The sequence below is a fragment of the Pyxicephalus adspersus genome, chromosome 9 (assembly GCF_032062135.1).
Source record: "Pyxicephalus adspersus chromosome 9, UCB_Pads_2.0, whole genome shotgun sequence".
Classification (NCBI taxonomy): domain Eukaryota; kingdom Metazoa; phylum Chordata; class Amphibia; order Anura; family Pyxicephalidae; genus Pyxicephalus; species Pyxicephalus adspersus.
Genome location: NC_092866.1, coordinates 1,262,248 through 1,281,194, shown reverse-complemented (window position 1 = coordinate 1,281,194; position 18,947 = coordinate 1,262,248). Strand labels below are relative to the sequence as shown.

General features: G+C 44.5%; 1 protein-coding gene across 2 annotated transcripts in view; it reads left to right on the top strand.

The window, feature by feature from the left end:
• Positions 1 to 3,528: 3,528 nt before the first annotated feature.
• Positions 3,529 to 18,947, top strand: part of ZFPM1 (zinc finger protein, FOG family member 1) — a 65,378-nt gene continuing 49,959 nt past the window's right edge. Inside the window, exon 1 of one of the 2 annotated variants that reach the window (XM_072423007.1) lies at positions 3,529 to 4,358. In XM_072423007.1, coding sequence (XP_072279108.1) covers positions 4,319 to 4,358 — 40 coding nt within the window. In that variant the 5' untranslated portion in view covers positions 3,529 to 4,318. The remainder of the gene's footprint in view (positions 4,359 to 18,947) is intronic. The other variant, XM_072423006.1, reaches the window with a different exon arrangement.

The following is an 18,947-nucleotide window of genomic DNA, read 5'->3' as shown; positions in this document are numbered from 1 at the left end:
AACTCTCATTTCTGTGACAGTAATTACAAAGTTTTCAACTGGGGTATCAGCGGGCTTCAAGATCACCTTCACACACTTCTAATTCAAGTCTTCTGACTCCATGGAGAGATTGCAACAGGTGAAATCACGTATCTTGTCCCACCTACCTACCTGATACACAAATCCCTCCACAACTCTCATCCCACCTACCTTTCTGTTTCCCCAGCCGCTCTCTTCTCTCCTCCAATGACCTACTAAGGACTTCCTCACTCATAACCTCATCACATGCACGGCTCCGAGACTTTTCTAGAGCTGCCCCGACTCTCTGGAATGGTCTCCTCATCCTATTCGTCTTGCTTCTACTTTCTGCTCATTTAAAAGAGCCCAACGCTTCCCCCTCACCTACCCGTCTTCTTCTGTCTCCTAAACCCCTCACCCACCATTCCATATCCCCCTCCTATTGTGTGATACTTCCCCCACCTCCTAGATTGTAAGCTCTTCGGGGCAGGGTCCTCTCCTCCTCCTGTGTCACTGTCTGTATGTGTCTGTCATTTGTAACCCCTATGTATTGTACAGCGCTGCATAATATGTTGGCGCTATATACATCCTGTTTATTAATAATATAAATAATAATAATAATAATAATATTCACGGAACCCTGGTGTTGTTATGCAGTCTTAGGAGCTGGGAGGCAGAGTGTAAGTTTAGGTGGTTTACAGGTTATAAAACACCAAAAAAGACTCCGTGAGGGGAGGTAGGGCGACCCCTTAGTTTCCAGAATCAACTCACTTGCAAATTGCCCATAAACCATAGGTGAGACATGGAAATAACTTTCAGATTTCAGGGCCTCCTTCTGTAATTATTATATCCACAGCTCACAGTATATTAGTGTGATGGTCAGTGGGAAGAATTCCTCTTACATTGCTGCCCAGTGGGAAGAATGTCACCCTTACAGATCATTGGTGTCACTTAGTCTGACCTGAGAGGTGCAAACTGCTCATTGCTCCAGGAACCCCCAGCAACCTCTGGAAGGGCCCTGGTTGGGGAACGCTGCCTTAGATGAACTTCTAGGGGTATAAAAACCTTGACTGGTCACATGATCAGACGATTTGTTGCAGACGCACATGTGCACAGCCATGCTTTGCTTTGATAAGAATTTTCCTGTGTGTGGTTGGACTGCCCCTGCCCCCCCCCCCCCCCGAAACTTGATTTAATATTGTACCTTTAATTAACGAAATAGGAACTGGGTGGGCGTAAGCAGCAGATGGCAGATACAATCTCTGCCGAGATAAAATCTTCTCATGCAGAGTTTTCTGAAGCTGTTTCATCAGCAACCAAAAGATGTCATGAATCAGCCCCATATATACAATAAGAGTGCGAGAGGTGATAAGATCTGGCAGAGATAACATCAGACATTGCAAGAACAAGACGCCGTGACAAACCAACGCTCAATCTACTAACTTTATATACATCAAAGATTGCTATAGGGTGCCGGCAGGACCAGAACCAGGCTCACACAACCAGGTCACACTGAATGGACTATATTGGACTTCTCACAACCTTTATACCATGGGGGGAGCTTTGCAATAACTTCCAGATCTCCAGGGCCCCCCTTCTATAATTATTATATCCACAGATCACTGTATATTATCATGGTGGCCAGTGGGAAGAATGTCTCCCTTAAGCTGCGTACACACTTCCAATTTTTATCGTTCAAAATGAACGACGAACGAACGATGAACGATCGATTGGGCAAAAATCGTTCGTAAAAAAAGTAACCAACGACGCCGACGAACAAGGAAAGTCGTTGGAAACAAATGACCGGACCGGCGGATCGGATTGGACGACGATCGTTGACCATCGTTCGTGTGTACGATCGTTCGTTGATCGTCCATGGTCTGAGCATGCGTGACGAACGAAGTTCGTTCACTTCCTGTCGTGCACGTCACTCCCTGTATCGCTCAAACGATCGCATCTATCGTGTGTACAATATCTACGAACGATCGTGTCGTTATCTGTATGTACAGGATCGGTGCTATACGATCGTTCGCAGATATCGTGCAGGATCGTTCGTCGTTCGTTTAACAACGATAATAATTGGAAGTGTGTACGTAGCTTAACAGATGGCCATTGGTGCCACTTAGTCTGACCCAACAGACACGAGCTGCTCATTGCTCCCCTGCGCCCCCTGGGGGAACCATGGTGGAGGAACACCTGATTATACAGTAGATAGATATATTATTATTATTATTATTCAGTATTTATACTATATGTATATGTGTGTCTTACATTTGTTGCTGTTTGTAATCGGATAATTAATATCTTATCAATCTCTAAATTACCGCCATACGCTACTAAATATCGATCAGATTTCAGAATATTCAACGCCACCTCCATTAGATTTCTATCCATTGATGTAATTTAAAACTATGCGGCCATAGAATTGTTGTTATTTTTTAATTGTTTGCTGTCTATGATATTTTAGGGATATTTCCCCTCACTTCCTGTATTGAAGACAGGAAGTGATATAAAATCTACAATTGTCACTGAAACAGATGTCTCTATTGTAATAGGAAGACAAATGTTGAATCTCCTCAGCGGGGACACAGACATTAATATGTGATGGGTTGGAAACCTTTTTCATACAGGGTAAATATTTTGTGGGTTTGGGGACGACTCCTATGCTGTGTTAGGATGCATGAAGCTTAAAAAGTGTCCAGATTGTTACTTCCCCCACCTCTTAAATTGTAAGCTCTTCGGGGCAGGGCCCTCCTGTATCACTTTCTGTATCTGTCTGTCATTTGCAACCCCTATTTTTTTTATGTACATTTTTTTTAAAGATTGTAACATAATATTGGATTACAACAATGGAGGATCACCAAAAAACATATTTTATTAATTTTATTATTATTATTAATAAACAGGATTTATATAGCGCTAACATATTACGCAGCGCTGTACAAAGCGTAGGGGTAGCAAAAGACAGACAGTGACACCGGAGGAGGAGAGGACCCTGCCCCAAAGAGCTTACAATCTAAAAGGAGGGGGAAGTATCACATAATTGGAGGGGAGATAATAAACAATAAGAGAAGGGTAGTCAGAACATAAAAATAAACATCATGAAGTACACACAAATCCACAGGATGGAACCCCTATTTAATGTACAGCGCTGCGTAATATGTTGGCGCTATAAAAATCCTGTTTATTATTAATCATAATAATAATAATAATAATAATGATAATAATAATGAGCTCAAAGCAGTGACAGCAAGGCATGCTGGGACTTACAGTTCCCTAAAATCCAATTTGTGGACAATAACACACAAATGTTGTATCTAGCTTTGTACCTAGCCGGCCCCCGTAGTGACGCTCTATTCAGGGGCGTGTAATATGAAAGTCCTCTATTCCCGTCCATTAGGCGTGCGTCGTGACGTCACAAATGGGCGGTGACTACGGATGTAGGGGAGTAGTGGGCGGGTTGTCAGTCCCCGCCTGCTTTCATGTACTGGCCACGCCCCGTTAGGAATGTTGCGCTGTGGTCGCTTTTGGGTTCCATTGAGAAAGTGAGGATCCCGGAGCCCCGCCCACTCTGTGTGCTCAGCGTCTTGCTGCTGCCGCCCGCACCGTTATTTGCACCTGCTGGGAGCTGACCGACACACTGCTGCGCTGCGCTGCTTCTCACTGCCCGGCACCGGGAGATTTCCGGGGCATTTCAGGCACCCAGCCTGGCAGCATAACCACAAGGGGCACCGAGACGAGAGGGGCATCTCAGGATTGGGCATTTACCCGCAGGAGGATCACTGGGCATCTGCAGGTTCTGACCCCGTGATTGGGTACCTACTGGGCATTTATTCACACACTGGGTATTTACCCCTTCCACGGTCTGGGTATTTACCCCTCTGCTGGATTTCATCTCACAAGACTGGGCATTTACCCTGCGAGTGCCAATGGGCATATGAACTTTCTATGGATTGTACCCATAAATGACCTCCTGGTGACCACACAAAATACCCCTGGCGGAGGCTGTTGATAATTCATTACCAAGTTATTACCCCCTGCCAAGGGCTGCATTTATTGCTAGGGGCATTCGGCAAGTAGTTACCACCTTGGAAGGAGTTGCCCCTGGAGGAGACGGGCATATTCCCCTTCACCGTTGCCTATGGCTGGAAGCTTGCTGCCTATGACATATGCCATGGCAGTGGTCTGCTGACAGGGGTGCCACCCCGGATTGGGGGAGCTTGTTTCTGCTGCCAAATCTTGTACAGACTGCACAGCTAATGTGGGTATGAGGAGATCCTGAGCCTCCCTGCCAGCCACCCCGAGTGCCCATCGCAGAGAGATGTCCAGAAGAAAACAACGTAATCCCAGGCAGATTAAACGTAAGTGAGACACCGAGCTGTGATAAAGTTCCCTTTCTTGCTGTGTAAGGTACATTTGTCTGATTTGGGGGCATTACCAGCCTGCGGGTACATTGGCACTGGTAGTTCTTCCAAAGCAAGCATACGCAGGATGCCCATGTGTGAGGCTTGGGATGTGTCACCACCACGGTGGCACTTTTTATTGTTGTTTACAAGTCTTATGACTCTGTGCGGGTGTATTATAAACTTTCCTGATAACAAAGATAAACATTTTCTCTTCCTGGCATTCCAGAAAGAATGGGGATGCCCCGTTCAGGGTGGCACTAACAGGTCGCGGGGTAATAATCTGGGGCGGTTTGATTGTTTAGCCCTACAATAGGGATCTGCGGTGCGGAGTCATTGATCCGCTCCCAGGAGGAAATGCTGACATGCCACCCGGTGGTCTGCAGATCCGGCCTGTGCTTGTGTTTACGGGGTAATTAGTGGTCACGCCATTATTTGGGGACAGTAGCTGCGTTGTGTTTACGGGGTAATTGGTGGTCATGCAGTTATTTTTGTCTGGGGTGGGATGGGCTGTGCCAAGTTCGTGTCATGCCGGTGGATATTTTTGTGCCAGTTATATTATGCATTGATAGGGCCAATCATTGGATCCATCAGACATCCAATCCAAATAATGACCCAACGGATCAAAACTTTCCCACCATTACCAGTCGTTATTGATCCATCAGAGATTGTGCACCGAGCGTAGCTTTAGGTTGGAATGATCTTGAAACCAGCAACGCCAACCAATCACGGCACGAATAACGATATCGATTGTTCTTGGTGTTATTTCTATGATTCGATAATCCGCCACCTCCAATGTTTTATCATGTCAGCCGATAGGGGTAGCATGTCATGTGACCTCACTAAATCGCCGAAAATTGCTTTTATTATTTTCCTTATTAATAAACAGGAGCGCCAAACAAATTAGGCAAACGTTTTCTCGTTTTGTACTTCTTTACGAATATTCTGCGCAATTCAGGAGGAAATAAAAAGTTCCACCGCTTTTAGGTTTAGTAAAACTGCAAAGGTGTAACGTGACCCCAAATAGCCAATCACAGATCAATTTTCAGGTGCACGAACACGGTGAATGTTGAGCTGTGATTGGTTGCTGTGGTTTATTGCACACGGCCGCTCTTTGTACCGTGTCCTATATGATATGGATTTATAATGATAATCTTACATGGAATCCAATATACTAAAGTGCCATTACCCCGCACTAGGAAATACGACATATAGATCATTCCAAGCCGGGACATCTTCACTTCTCGATTTTTATCTACTTGGAAACGTGTGGAGGCAAGATGGCGGACTCCAAGAAAGTTTGTGTGTTTGTAATGTTTGTTCTTGGTTGCATGGAGATGAATGAATGGGCTGCTTGACATTTACTATTTATCAGCCATGCTTTTATATTATAAACTTTACCTACTCGCTAGTTATTTATGACTTTATTCAGTGTGTTGAGGTGGAGAGTTGTGGGGAAAAAAGATTTAACAAAAACTTTTCACGAACTAGAACTCTAATTGACTTAAGGCCCCAATCTTCCACACCCTAAATATACACATGGCTCTGGGGTATTCATACTTAATAACATCTTCCAATAAAACATTCACCCGACGATGTAAAGAATGTTCCATGTTGTGTTCTCCACTTTTCCACCTTGTGTACACCGACTTCAAGAATCATGACAAAAGAAATGAATCTGATTGTTCTAATTTCCTACATTTGAGAAGTTGGAATTGATAGTTCAGGTCGATTTGTTAGCTTAAGGCCGCCCATTGGATTGAAGTTTTTCTACATTTATAATGGTCAAACCTGTAAAAGATATTTGCCAATTGGATGGAATAGGTCAGTAGAGCTACAGACGTGGGATGATTTCCATGTGAATGTGTTGGGGTCAGGTGTGGAGGTGAGATGAAATCCATGTGAATGTGTTGGGGTCAGGTGTGGAGGTGGGATGAATTCCATGTTAATGTGTAAGGGTCAGGTGCGGAGGTGAGATGAAATCCATGTGAATGTGTTGGGGTCAGGTGCGGAGGTGAGATGAATTCCATGTGAATGTGTTGGAGTAAACTCGTCCTTTTGGCAGTTGGTTCACGTTTTCCATCCAATGGTTATTTTGCTGTAGGATCTTTGTGTCCGGGTGATCTGTTGTATTCATTCCAATCAAGAGATGAAAACGTCTGGCATTTGTTGGTGATGTCCTCTATCCTAGGTCAACGTTTTCTAATTTAGCCCGGGGCAGGACAAATCCCACAAGCTGGCCATCCAATGCTCCCAAGAAATGGTGGCCAGCACCAAGCTTTGTTAATTCTTTTCAGTTGTTGGAAGAACGTTTCCCCTTTTGTACTCTAACTGGGTTCCTAGATAAGAAAGTTTATGTAAGGCTATACACTACAATCTGTGTATTGATCCCTATGAGTCATGGGCAAGTCTATGTGTACCAACCAAGACGTGCCCGGTGTTGCATGCACAGAGCTTTGGCCTTTCTTGTTGGTGCAGAGGGTGAAGGTTGGTTGCAGCATTGGGGTCCCGTAGTGCATGCGCACAGGTTTGGGGGGTCATGTGACAGGAGGCGCATGTGACATAAGTTTTGCAGACCTAAGCCAGGTTACTTTGGGTTTCAGCTGATAACCTTTTATCTTTTCTCTTTATTTACCATACCTGGAGTTGCTTTACTTTGGCACAAACTCTACAGAACAAGAGGGTTTATTATTATAGGAACCCCAGAAGGAGACGGCCCAGCTCTACGTAGTTTGTTTTCTGCCTGAGAGCTATCCGAGGCTCATCTTAGTATCAGACTCCCAGAGTTGTGCCCAGAGGGCCGTCTGTGAACCTTCCAGACTCCTTTCCCAGATTTGGTGGAGGATCAGCTGCTTTGTGTCATGTGCAGTTCTTTGTCATGTGCTCCTTTGTAATGGTATGTCAATGCCCCGTGAATTCGGGCCAATCTTATTTGCAGCATTGATGGACCCTAATGAGAGCAATCCATCTGCACACAAATGTTTATGTAGATTCTCAGCAGGTTTGCATCCCAAGTGAGAAATTGTTGCTTATGGAAAGGAAAAAAACGATTCAAATTTAAATAATTTATCATGGTTTTTTTAGCAATATTTTAAATTGGTGACAGGGTCTCTTGATGGAAGTGTACCAGACATTTCTTACTTGCATGAGCTGACAGTGTTCTCCCCAGCCCCTTTTAGATGGGCGCACCACCCGGCACTTTACAGTAACCACCCGGCTGTTTTTAGATGGTTACTGAAGAGTTGGGTCACAATACCGGGGCTGCCACCCAACTAGAATTTCTTCTCACCCAGCTTAAAAAAAAGTCTGGGTTGAACACTTAGCTGAGATTTTAGTGATTCAACCTGTGTTTCCCCAGAACTTTCACATGAATGAAACACCCAGAACTGAACATTGTCTTTGGCTCGGACACACATTAGAAGATATCTGACAGGTTCTCTTTAAAGCCATTTCTTAGGACGGTGCCCTGCTTTAGTCATGCCCCCATATGGTCAAATGTAGAGTAAGAACAGCAACCCTTCCTTTCTATGTTAATGTTTGCCACCCCACAATATATAGGTAAATAAAAGTGGAGAAAAGAAAGCTGGGTTTTTTTTTTAGGCAAAACAAATTTGTATTGTATATTTCACACAATTAATCATATATAACAGCAATGGTGATATGTGGTCATTCCCAATAAATAAGCATGGGATATGTAGACCATTAGCTATACATGTCAGATACCCAACGAAATAACACGAGTATAAGATGTAAATTCCCTTGCCCCAACGCGTTTCACCATGTGGCTTCCCCAGGCGATTGGCAGAGACCGATATTACTCTGTGTGGGACGGTATTATATACATGTTCCCCCCCATATGGTAGAGAAGCAATTTCTGTGAATAGGGGGTCTCAATGCCAAGCACAGACAAACATGGAGGGAGGACTTCATAAAAAGGCGCAGAGCCCCGGTGTATGCATTTCATTTGGGTCCATGTCCCTCTTTCTGTATCATAGGCTTCATAGGAGAAGGGGTGGCCCACTATCTTTGCAGGTTCTGTAGCTGCCTGGTACCTAGAGGCCCATTCATTGTACATGTGGATCAGATATGGGCTCTGCTCAATGACCCCTTGCTGACTTCTTCCACCATGGCAGTCTGGGGGCAGTCTTAGAACTTCTCCCTTATTGCTTTATTACCAATTTCTGGGGGCTTTATTGTCCACTTTCAGTTGTGATTAGCATTTCAATTGATCATGTGATTAGATCACTGTGCACTAATTATCAATACAATGGTAACCATGGAAAGCTTTAATGGTGGAGAATGGCTTAGGAGTCAGACAGGTGGCTCTGCTTTATCTGGTTGGGGTCGGACTCTTCTTAACTTTAGTGCTTTGGCATCTTGTGACATTGTCAGGCATGAATCAGACCCAGACACGCAAAACAATGGCCGTGGGTTGTGTATCACTGGAGATCTTTTCTGTTGCTGAAGGTGCAGGGGAGGGGATTGGGGTACCTGGGTTTACCTGTATGGAGTGTGCGACTGCACGCGGTACGGCTCAATAATGCAACTTACACCCCCATGCACCTTGTTTTTGAGCCTGGAGTCCATTGCACCTCAACGCATGGCACTGCGTGTATTCTGTATTGCGGGATCAATTTGTAAATCCTAACGTACGGATAGGGGGGTTTATTTTCAGACATGTAAAGTTCTGATTGGACTGAGGTGGTTTCTGCTTTTGGGTTGGACTTTATTGGCCGACTTTATGATGCATTGAGCCATGGAAGTACTTTGGTTGGCTGTGTTTTGGTGGACATTCCCAATGGTGCATCTGACGGGAAAAGAGCAATACAAAGTTATGTTGCGTTAATTTAAAAAAATTCTATCCATCACCCAATGAGAACATTTATTAATCATAATACATATAATAGTAATTGGAGGTAAACCGCCTCCTGCACCGGATCCCCTTTCTCTGGAAGTTATCCGTGTTGTATGGATTCCATCATTGCTGCCTTCTCCTTCACATTTCATTATAAGCTCCGCTAGTCACATCCATTTATATTGCATCTGAACCACCAAGAAATTCTCTTCCGTTACACAACAAATACACAAATAGGTTGCAACAGAAACTCTTATCTGCTTTGATATTGCTGGTAATGACTGCTATGGATTAGCTGATTCCCAGTTATTAGCCGGCGATATGGTTCTCATTTATACTTTATGTACATTTGTATTTCTTTGGCTTTTATTAAACCCAGAAAAAGTCAGATAAATCCTAAAGGAGAACAACAACTTATATTGTTTAAGCAAGATGAGAAGATGAATCATTCATTTCCTTTTTCCCTTATTTTCACCAAATAATCCTTCCACCAACACTTCCTTAAGGTAATGATGCTCCACAAGGCAGGAATATCATTTGTAATATTCGATATAATAAAAGGGTTTTGTAGTCCTCTGGCTGGTTACAATATTAAGAAAGGTAAAAGCGAACAAGATTTCTGACCAGCACTGCAATGATCCAGGAGCTGTATATACATTTATATAGATTATATTATGGATTATATTATGGATTATATTATAGATTGTATTATGGATTATATTATAGATTATATTATAGATTATAATATGGATTATATTATAGATTATATTATAGATTATATTATAGATTATATTATAGATTATATTATAGATTATATTATGGATTATAGTATGGATTATAGTATGGATTATAGTATGGATTATAGTATGGATTATAGTATGGATTATATTATGGATTATAGTATGGATTATATTATAGATTAAAATATGGATTATATTATAGATTATTTTATAGATTATGTTATAGATTATGTTATGGATTATATTATAGATTATAATATGGATTATGTTATGGATTATATTATAGACTGTATATAGTTCTGTAACAGAGCTCTTTCAATGTTGTATAGAACAGTCCAAACTTCTTTGGACTATAATTTGAGAGATTAGAATATAGAACTTTAATATTTAACAATATGCTAATAGTTTCATATTATGGTGTTTTATCCCTGAGAAAAGGGGGATCTGCTGTGGCCCCATTCAGTTTATATTTGCACAGGCCAACGCGTTCCACAAAACACCTATTTGCTATCGACCCATCCAAACCACAGAACAGAAACATTACCTCCTCACATGTCTGTATTGCTGATTGAACTGATAGAAAAATCTCTCCGCTCCTCCAATGACCTACTAATGACTTCCTCACTCATAACCTCCTCACACACACGGCTCCAAGACTTTTCTAGAGCTGCCCCGACTCTCTGGAATGGTCTCCTCGTCCTATTCGGCTTGCTCCTACTTTCTGCTCATTTATAACCCAACGCTTCCCCCTCACCTACCCGTCTTCTTCTGTCTCCTAAACCCTCACTACTTCCCACCATTCCATATCCCCCTCCTATTGTGTGATACTTCCCCCACCTCTTAGATTGTAAGCTCTTCGGGGCAGGGTCCTCTCCTCCTCCTGTGTCACTGTCACCATCTGTCATTTGCCACCCCTATTTATTGTACAGCGCTGCGTAATATGTTGGCGCCATATAAATGCTATTCAGTGCTCAACCCAGAAGTTATTTTAAGCCGGGTGGGAAGAAGCTGTAGGTGAATGGCATCCCCTGTATTGTGACCAGCCAACCAGCCAAATACAGCCGGGTGGGTGCTGAAAAGTGCCGGGTGGTGCGCCCTGCTAAAAGGGCCTGGGGAGAACCCTGCTATTTATTATTATGGTAAAAATTAAAAGATATATTATATTATCCTTTATACAAAAATAACTTTATTTCTGCATATTGGCTACATGATTATTACTTACCATATACACAACATGTACTAAAAGCTGTAATATGGTAAAATAGGAACTTTCTGAATTTGAAGCGTAACGGAAATGATGTGAAGATCTTGGGAATGCGGCCGGAGACTTGTATTCCATTTAGCTTTTGGATGTGTCACAGGAGGCTCCAATTGGAATATTTCATGTACACACGGTGACGTCTTATCTTCCCAGGCCAGATATGTGCAGGAGATGGAAGCTGCCCGGACTCCTCGGGCTCATTATTCGCCTTGCTATTATGCAGATTATTCTGATATTGGGGGCTTTGGAGTTAGGTGAGAAGTTGCATCATTTCTGCAGCTCCCACCCAGATGCTGAGCGGGATAAGAGATGGCCGGATAAGCTGAAATATTCCATTATGCAGTCAGGTCCTGATAGAATCGCTGTGTCGGGACAGGCCTCAATGCAGATCTTATCGCTGGTGACTCTAGCATTCATTGTATTAAAGGGATCACGTGTGCAGAAAAGTATTTCTTTAGAGATCTCACAGCTGCCGCGATCTTATCTTCTCCCCCACTAGATATTACTTTGCAGCCAGCAGACATGGAAGCTTTTTTTTTTTAATGATGATCCTGAGATTAAAAAAAAGAAAAAAAAAAACCCTGAAAAGTAAAAAATGAAGCGACGCGTTTTACGGGGAGCAGATGGCGAATGGGAATGGGGCCGCGGTTCCTAATAATTATAGCGAGATGGAAAGCGGCGATAATGGTTGGCGGGGGCCCGGTGAGATATCGGAGGGTCTTCGGGCCGGAGGTGGGGGCCACCTGTGTCTCCCAGAACTTTGTGTTGGCGGGCACTCGGAGCGCGCTGTTTGCTCGGAAGAGATCTAGGCTGCTGATAACGAGGCGATTTAGGGTTGTCAGAAGCAGCTGGCTGATAAAACGGCTTTATCTGACGGGGGAAGTAATTGCAATCCTCAAGTTCCATCTACCTGTCTGGGTTTTTCCAGAAGCGATTATTAAATTGATAAATCTGAATCTCTCGTCCTATTTTCTTCCAATGTCTCTCCCAATCTTCCCGCTTTCCCCACTTCCTTCCCGTCAGCTTCCTCTCCCATTAATCCTTTGCTTGCTGTACTGTCTGAGCCGAGCGCACAGCAAGCCGCTGACTTACCGGTCCTGAAGTCTTGTTTGTTCCGGTGCCAGTGGTGGAACTACAAGTCCCAGCTCTCCCTTCCTACTCCTGGAGGCCAAGTGTTTGATGTAATGAGAACGGGCAGCACGGTGGCTCAGTGGTTAGCACTCCGGCCTTTGCAGCGCTGGGTCCCAGGTTGGAACGTCGGCCAGGACAATATCTGCATGGAGTTTGTAGGGTCTCCCCGTGTTTGTGTGGGTTTCCTCCCGCATTCCAAAAAACATGCAAACAAAATTGCCCTTAGACTGTAATACAGACAAATGACTATGATAGGGACATTAATAATAATAATAATAATAATAATAAACAGGATTTATATAGCGCCAACATATTACGCAGCGCTGTACATTAAATAGGGCATTAGATTGTCAGCTCCTATGAGACATGAATATGGACTTTGTACAGCGCTGTGTAATATGTCAGTGCTATATAAATACTGGATAATAATAATAATGAGTAGGGCAAATATAGGTAAAAAACTGAAGCCATTAATATGTTGGCGCTATATAAATCCTGTTTAATAATAATAACTGGACCCTCGCTGAAATTCTTCAAGGATATGTAAAGCAATCACAGGAAATTCATAGACGCTTCAACATGTTCATATAATTGCAGCTTTCATTAAAATAATCCCTGGTGATCCTGCCATGCTTAGGCACTTCCTGTTATAGGGTGACAATGCTCCGTCTCTGGATTGTGCTCCTGCATTGACATGGCCCGCTGTTATCAGATAACCCCGGTACAGCAGAGCTCAAACTGGCATGGGCAGAATTAGAAGCTAATCATGTGTTCTGCAGGACATGATCTCGTAGAGGAGTAAATTGAGCAGCGGTATGACTTTATCAGTCTCCTTCTGCTCCTTCACTGTCCAATCCATAATGCAAGGGGTGGAGATAGGACGCTACTATATACCTTACCTGTAACTGGTATCATGCACCTTTCTGTGCTGTGTAAATCTCAGGACTGGATGGTCAGCAATACAAATCATTTTGCAGGTAACACGGCTTCCATATTCCATCATTGGCTGCTTGGATGGAGTTCTGGCAAGTGAAGGGTTATGGAAGCTCCCACTCCTGTGACGCACCCGGGCGCTGGGGTTGCCATGCTGTCTGCTGCTGGTGAATATCAGAGGCCCAGCCGGTGAAACACAATACAGATGCTGATTGAGATAAGCGATGGCAGGAAGCGCGGTGTGTGGGTTATGGCCGGGTTGGTACCATGTGTGGGCACGGCTCAGGAGCCAGCAATGCGCCATCCTTAGTATTATTCTGCTCCGATACCAAGATTTCCCTGATTGTGTGCAGATGACGTCCTGTAACCCTGGCGGGGGGTCACAAAGGTCTGGCCCGCTGCACCCTGGGGGCACGTTGGGCATTCAGTGTAAATGGCAGCTTCCATTTGTGTAATGCTTATGCCCCCCATATACAATAATAGGACCCCTCATGGACTGGAGGTGAGGGCCCAGAGCTGCTTTATGTCTCCGAGTATGATATTAATAAGAGTGTGGTGACCTTTATAGGAAGTAACTAGACAAGGACCTTCATGGCAGGATCACCAGGAACAGGTTATGAAAAAAAACAATAAAAATGATATACACATGTTAGAGGTTCGCTATTGGATTTACTTTTCAGTACTCTCATGAAAAGTTTGTATTGCTGATTGAATTGATAGATAAATCCCCCCCCAGCCGCTCTCTCCGCTCCTCCAATGACTTACTAATGACTTCCTCACTCATAACCTCCTCACAGGCACGGCTCCAAGACCTTTCTAGAGCTGCCCCGACTCTCTGGAATGGTCTCCTCGTCCTATTCGGCTTGCTCTTACTTTCTGCTCATTTATAACCCAACGCTTCCCCCTCACCTACCCGACTTCTTCTGTCTCCTAAACCCCTCCCCCACCATTCCATATCCCCCTCCTATTGTGTGATACCTCCCCCACCTCCTAGATTGTAAGCTCTTCGGGGCAGGGTCCTCTCCTCCTCCTGTGTCTGTATCTGTCAGTCATTTGTAACCCCTATTTATTGTACAGCGCTGCATAATATGTTGGCACTATATCAATCCTGTGTATTAATCATAATAATATTAACCCTGGAGATGCCATACAGCCGTCATACAGGGAGAACCCTTCCAGAAGCTGAACCCAGGACCCCAGCGCACCAAGGCCGCAGTTCTGCCCACCCAGCCACGTGTTGCCAAGCTGGCTGTCCGCGGCTGCAGACATTGTACAATCGGTGTGCTCGGATTGCTCCCAGCTGTTCCTGACATGTTTTATTCTTCACCCTTTTCCTTATTTTAGGATTGTGCAACTTCAAGTTGATGTATCATAACAAATAATAATGAGGTGCAACATAATGACCCGGAATGTTCTTCATAGACATCGCTGGGAGCGTTTTGGCAACTGGCCAATCAAATCGCAGGAGGAGCAAAAACAAAATATCTCCTTAGTAATGCTCCAGATCTGGGAAATATTATCATAATATATAACCTATATTAGTGGTGATGTCACTTCCTGTATAATATATAACCTATATCAGCGGTGATGTCACTTCCTGTATAATATATATTATATCTGGAGCCCGGTGATGTCACTTCCTGTATATTATAAATCTTATATCCGCAGTCCGGTGATGTCACTTCCTGTATATTATAAATCTTATATCTGGAGCCCGGTGATGTCACTTCCTGTATATTATAAATCTTATATCTGGACCCGGGTGATGTCACATATCTCTGGCACCGCCTCCCCGGGGTATGATAATCGTTACATCGTATATTTATCCCTTATCGGTGCTCGGATCGTCTTCCTGCGGGAACTTTGGAATGTGGTCAGGAACTCTCAGCTTTGATTCGCTCCTCTCACCAGGTTTATTTGTGGAAGTGGCCCCTGTGCGTCGGTCGGTGAGATCAGAGGGGAAGCCGTTTCCAGGCTCTCTTGTGTTTTCAGTCTGATCCTGCAGATTAGCGCTGGGAACCGATCGCCATGAAGATTACGGTGCAGAGGAGAAAACATTCTATATCGGGGGTTCTCCTCCCAGATTAACCCAATAAACTTATTCTGCATGAGGCAGCTGATATGGCCAATGATGAAGGGTCCTCGTTATTAGGCAGCACTAAGAGCCAATCAGGAACGTGCTGATAGGAGGAGAGTAACAGAGAGATGAGTTCTTCAGTCTGCTGCTTCTCCTTTTACTGTCCAGTCACAGGTGAGACCTATAAGTCTATGTAGGAGTGAAATCTTTTAGGAAATAACGCAGCTACAATGATACCTGGACTTATCCATGTGTCTGGAGTTCAGCCTTAATTTTTGTCAGGTGAATGTGATTGGTACGCAAGACTCGGGGTCAGAGCCATCATATAAACGTTGTTACCTGTGCGGTATTTGGTTGCTTCCTCTGCTTACTGATATGTACTCGGTGTGTCAGGTTGGTGACAATGGTGTGGTGTGTACCTGGCCGTCTCATATACTCACCTGTATGCTGTGTGATGGGCCCACATTACACCTGAGACCTTTTACCTGCTGAGTGTGTGAGTTTCAGCGCCGTAGTCACCGGCATTATAAGAGGACGCGTTGTCAGGTGAGCGGACATACCTGCAGGTGCTTTACATACTCATTCATATGAGGGGTGCAGAAAGGTCAGCATTTGTCTCCTCCCACAGCTTGCTATTGGTCACTGAGGCTGCCAGTCACATGAGCAGACCAATAGGAAGCTGTGCATGGTGCTAGACTTTCTTGAGTCGAGATTTGCATATTAGAGGCATCAGAAAGCCGGTAAACATTGAAGAGAACCTGTATATCATCTGAGATGCCGGTGTGGCCGGGAAATGACAGCTTTGCTTGGATACTTCAGACGGGAATAAAACCCCCCCGGCATGTTTGGGGATTTTTGTTTGGTTTATTAAGGACCCGTTTTTTTTTCCATCCTGTAGACACAACAGGACATTCCTGTATTAGCAGTCACGGGAACAGGAAGCTCATTGGAGGATATTTCCTGTTTCAGTGACCCCAGAATGTATTTATTAAAACAAATGTGACGAGGAAATGGAACAGGTGCATTTTATTTTTGGACACACATTTAGGGCCTATTAAACGTGTGAAATGGCATTGGGGAGTGGTGGACGGTTGTGGGGCCCATTGTGTGTAGAGGCGGGCATGTGCGCGCGCTGTAGTCTGCTTGGCCTGTTTTTCCTCTTTGCTCAGCCTCTCCATTAGATGTAAATGGCAGATAAATGTCTTGGGCCGATCTGCTCCCTGATAACGATCTTCCGGGATGATAAGGGCCCCTTATCTGCAGCCAGCAGACGGGGATTCGGCTTATAATAACAAACAAAGGCACCGGGACTCCATTCTGCTGGGTCACCGCCTGGCCATGATTGATGCCAGCCTCTGTGCTGGGGGATGGGGGCAGCCTGTGTGTATGGCCACCTACCCTGGTATCAGCCTCTAATAAAACCTTGCTGCTGCGCCACTGCATTGTTGGTGTCATTACAGGAAAACTCAGAGGTTGTAAAAATGAAAATCTTGTTTATAATGGCTGCAGCCTGTAAAGCCAATCATCTATTATTATGAAACAGGATTTATATAGCGCCAACATACTACGCAGCGCTGTACAATAAATAGGGGGTGACAAATGACAGACAGATACAGACACAGGAGGAGAGGACCCTGCCCCGAAGAGCTTACAATCTAAGAGGTGGGGGAGGTATCACACAATAGGATGGGAGATGCCACATAAATAAAATATAACCAATCAATGTAGATATATGTACACACTAATGCAGCTAATATAAATACCTACCCCCTCCCAGCTACTGCCATACTTTTATTATTATTATTATTATTATTATTATTATTATTATTATTATACAGTATTTATATAGGGCCAACATATTACGCAGCCCTGTACAAAGTCCATAGTCATGTGACTAGCTGTCCCTCAGAGGAGCTGACAATCTAATGTCCCTATTGCAGTCATTTGTCATTATCACAGTCTAAGGGCAATTTGGGGGAAGCCAATTAACCTAACTGCATGTTTTTGGAGTGTGAGAGGAAACCGGAGTACCCAGGGGAAACCCACACAAACATGGGGAGAACCTGCAAACTCCATGCAGATAGTGCCCTGGCCGAGATTCCAACCTGGGACCCAGCGCTGCAAAGGCCGGAGTGCTACCACAGAGCCACCGTGCTGCCCCCAGTACATTGGCTCCCACTGCTACCTGTTAATCCTAATCAGGAGCAAAGCATAAAGGTGACCTCATCAGTCTTCTGCTGCTCCTTGGTTATCCAGTCGCAGGTCAGGGAGCTGGAAGTGCTTTTTGATGCCTGAGGCCCCTGTGATCTCTGCATAGCAGCAGTTTGAGGTTATGGGGGCTGATTGTCAATAATACTGGAAGGAGGAGAGTGATGACCTCGCCTAGGTGCTGCTGGTCTTGCTGTACCCAATCACGGGCAGGGCTGGGTTCTAGACCTCATTATGAGGTCACCTGTATTGTCAGGCTGTGGTTTCCTGGTGAAATCCCTATAGCCATCATGACCAATCAGAAGCAATTTGGGTATTATGGACCAATTAAAATCCTGCATTAGGGATGGGGACCCACTAATGACCCTCCGCTGTGTCACATTATCAGTCCTATGATGTGGTGGCTGTTTTACCTGGTGATCCTGCCAGTAGCGCACTTCCTGCCTTAGGAGTGACAATGAGAACACTACATGGGGTATGTATGGTGACGCCGGCCCCGTGCCAGGTATTCCAGGGATTATTTGGGGGGTTTCAGGTTCCCTTCCAGACTTGTTTTAGAAATCCGTTTCTTACATTCCATGGTTTACAATTCTCAGTGTGGCTCGGAGGGGCTGTAGGGTGCAGTGGGCAGACGTCTGACTTGCCTCGTCGGGGGCAATTTATGAATTGATGCCCCCATAGGGGGAGTAAACCGATAACTTTATATTGTGTCGGTGCATTTATCCTGTAAGCTTTCTTTTTATCTTAATGGAATATTTCCTAACAAAAAAAAAGTTTCAGGGAATGTTGGCCTGAAATGCAAAAATCTACAGGAGAGATTCTATTGTGAAAACCTTTGGAGATCCCAGGATGGGGCCAGAATCCCCAGGACGGGGCCAGAAGTTCTTGGCTTGGGCCTAAAATCCCATAATGATCCTGGAAATCCCCGCATGGGGCCCTAAATTATTATTATTTAATAGGGTTTATATAGCGCTAACATATTACGCAGCGCTGTACATTAAATAGGGGTTACAAATGACAGATACAGACACAGGAGGAGGAGAGGACCCTGACCAGAAGAGCTTACAATCTAGGAGGTGGGGGAAGTATCACACAATAGGAGGAGGAGAGGGCGCTGACCCGAGGAGCTTACAATCTAGGAGGTGGGGGAAGTATCACACAATAGGAGGGGATATGGAATGGTGGGTGAGGGGTTTAGGAGACAGAAGAAGACGGGTAGGTGAGGGGGAAGCGTTGGGTTATAAATGAGCAGAAAGTAGAAGCAAGCCGAATAGGACGAGGAGACCATTCCAGAGAATCGGGGCAGCTCTAGAAAAGTCTTGGAGCCGTGCGTGTGATGAGG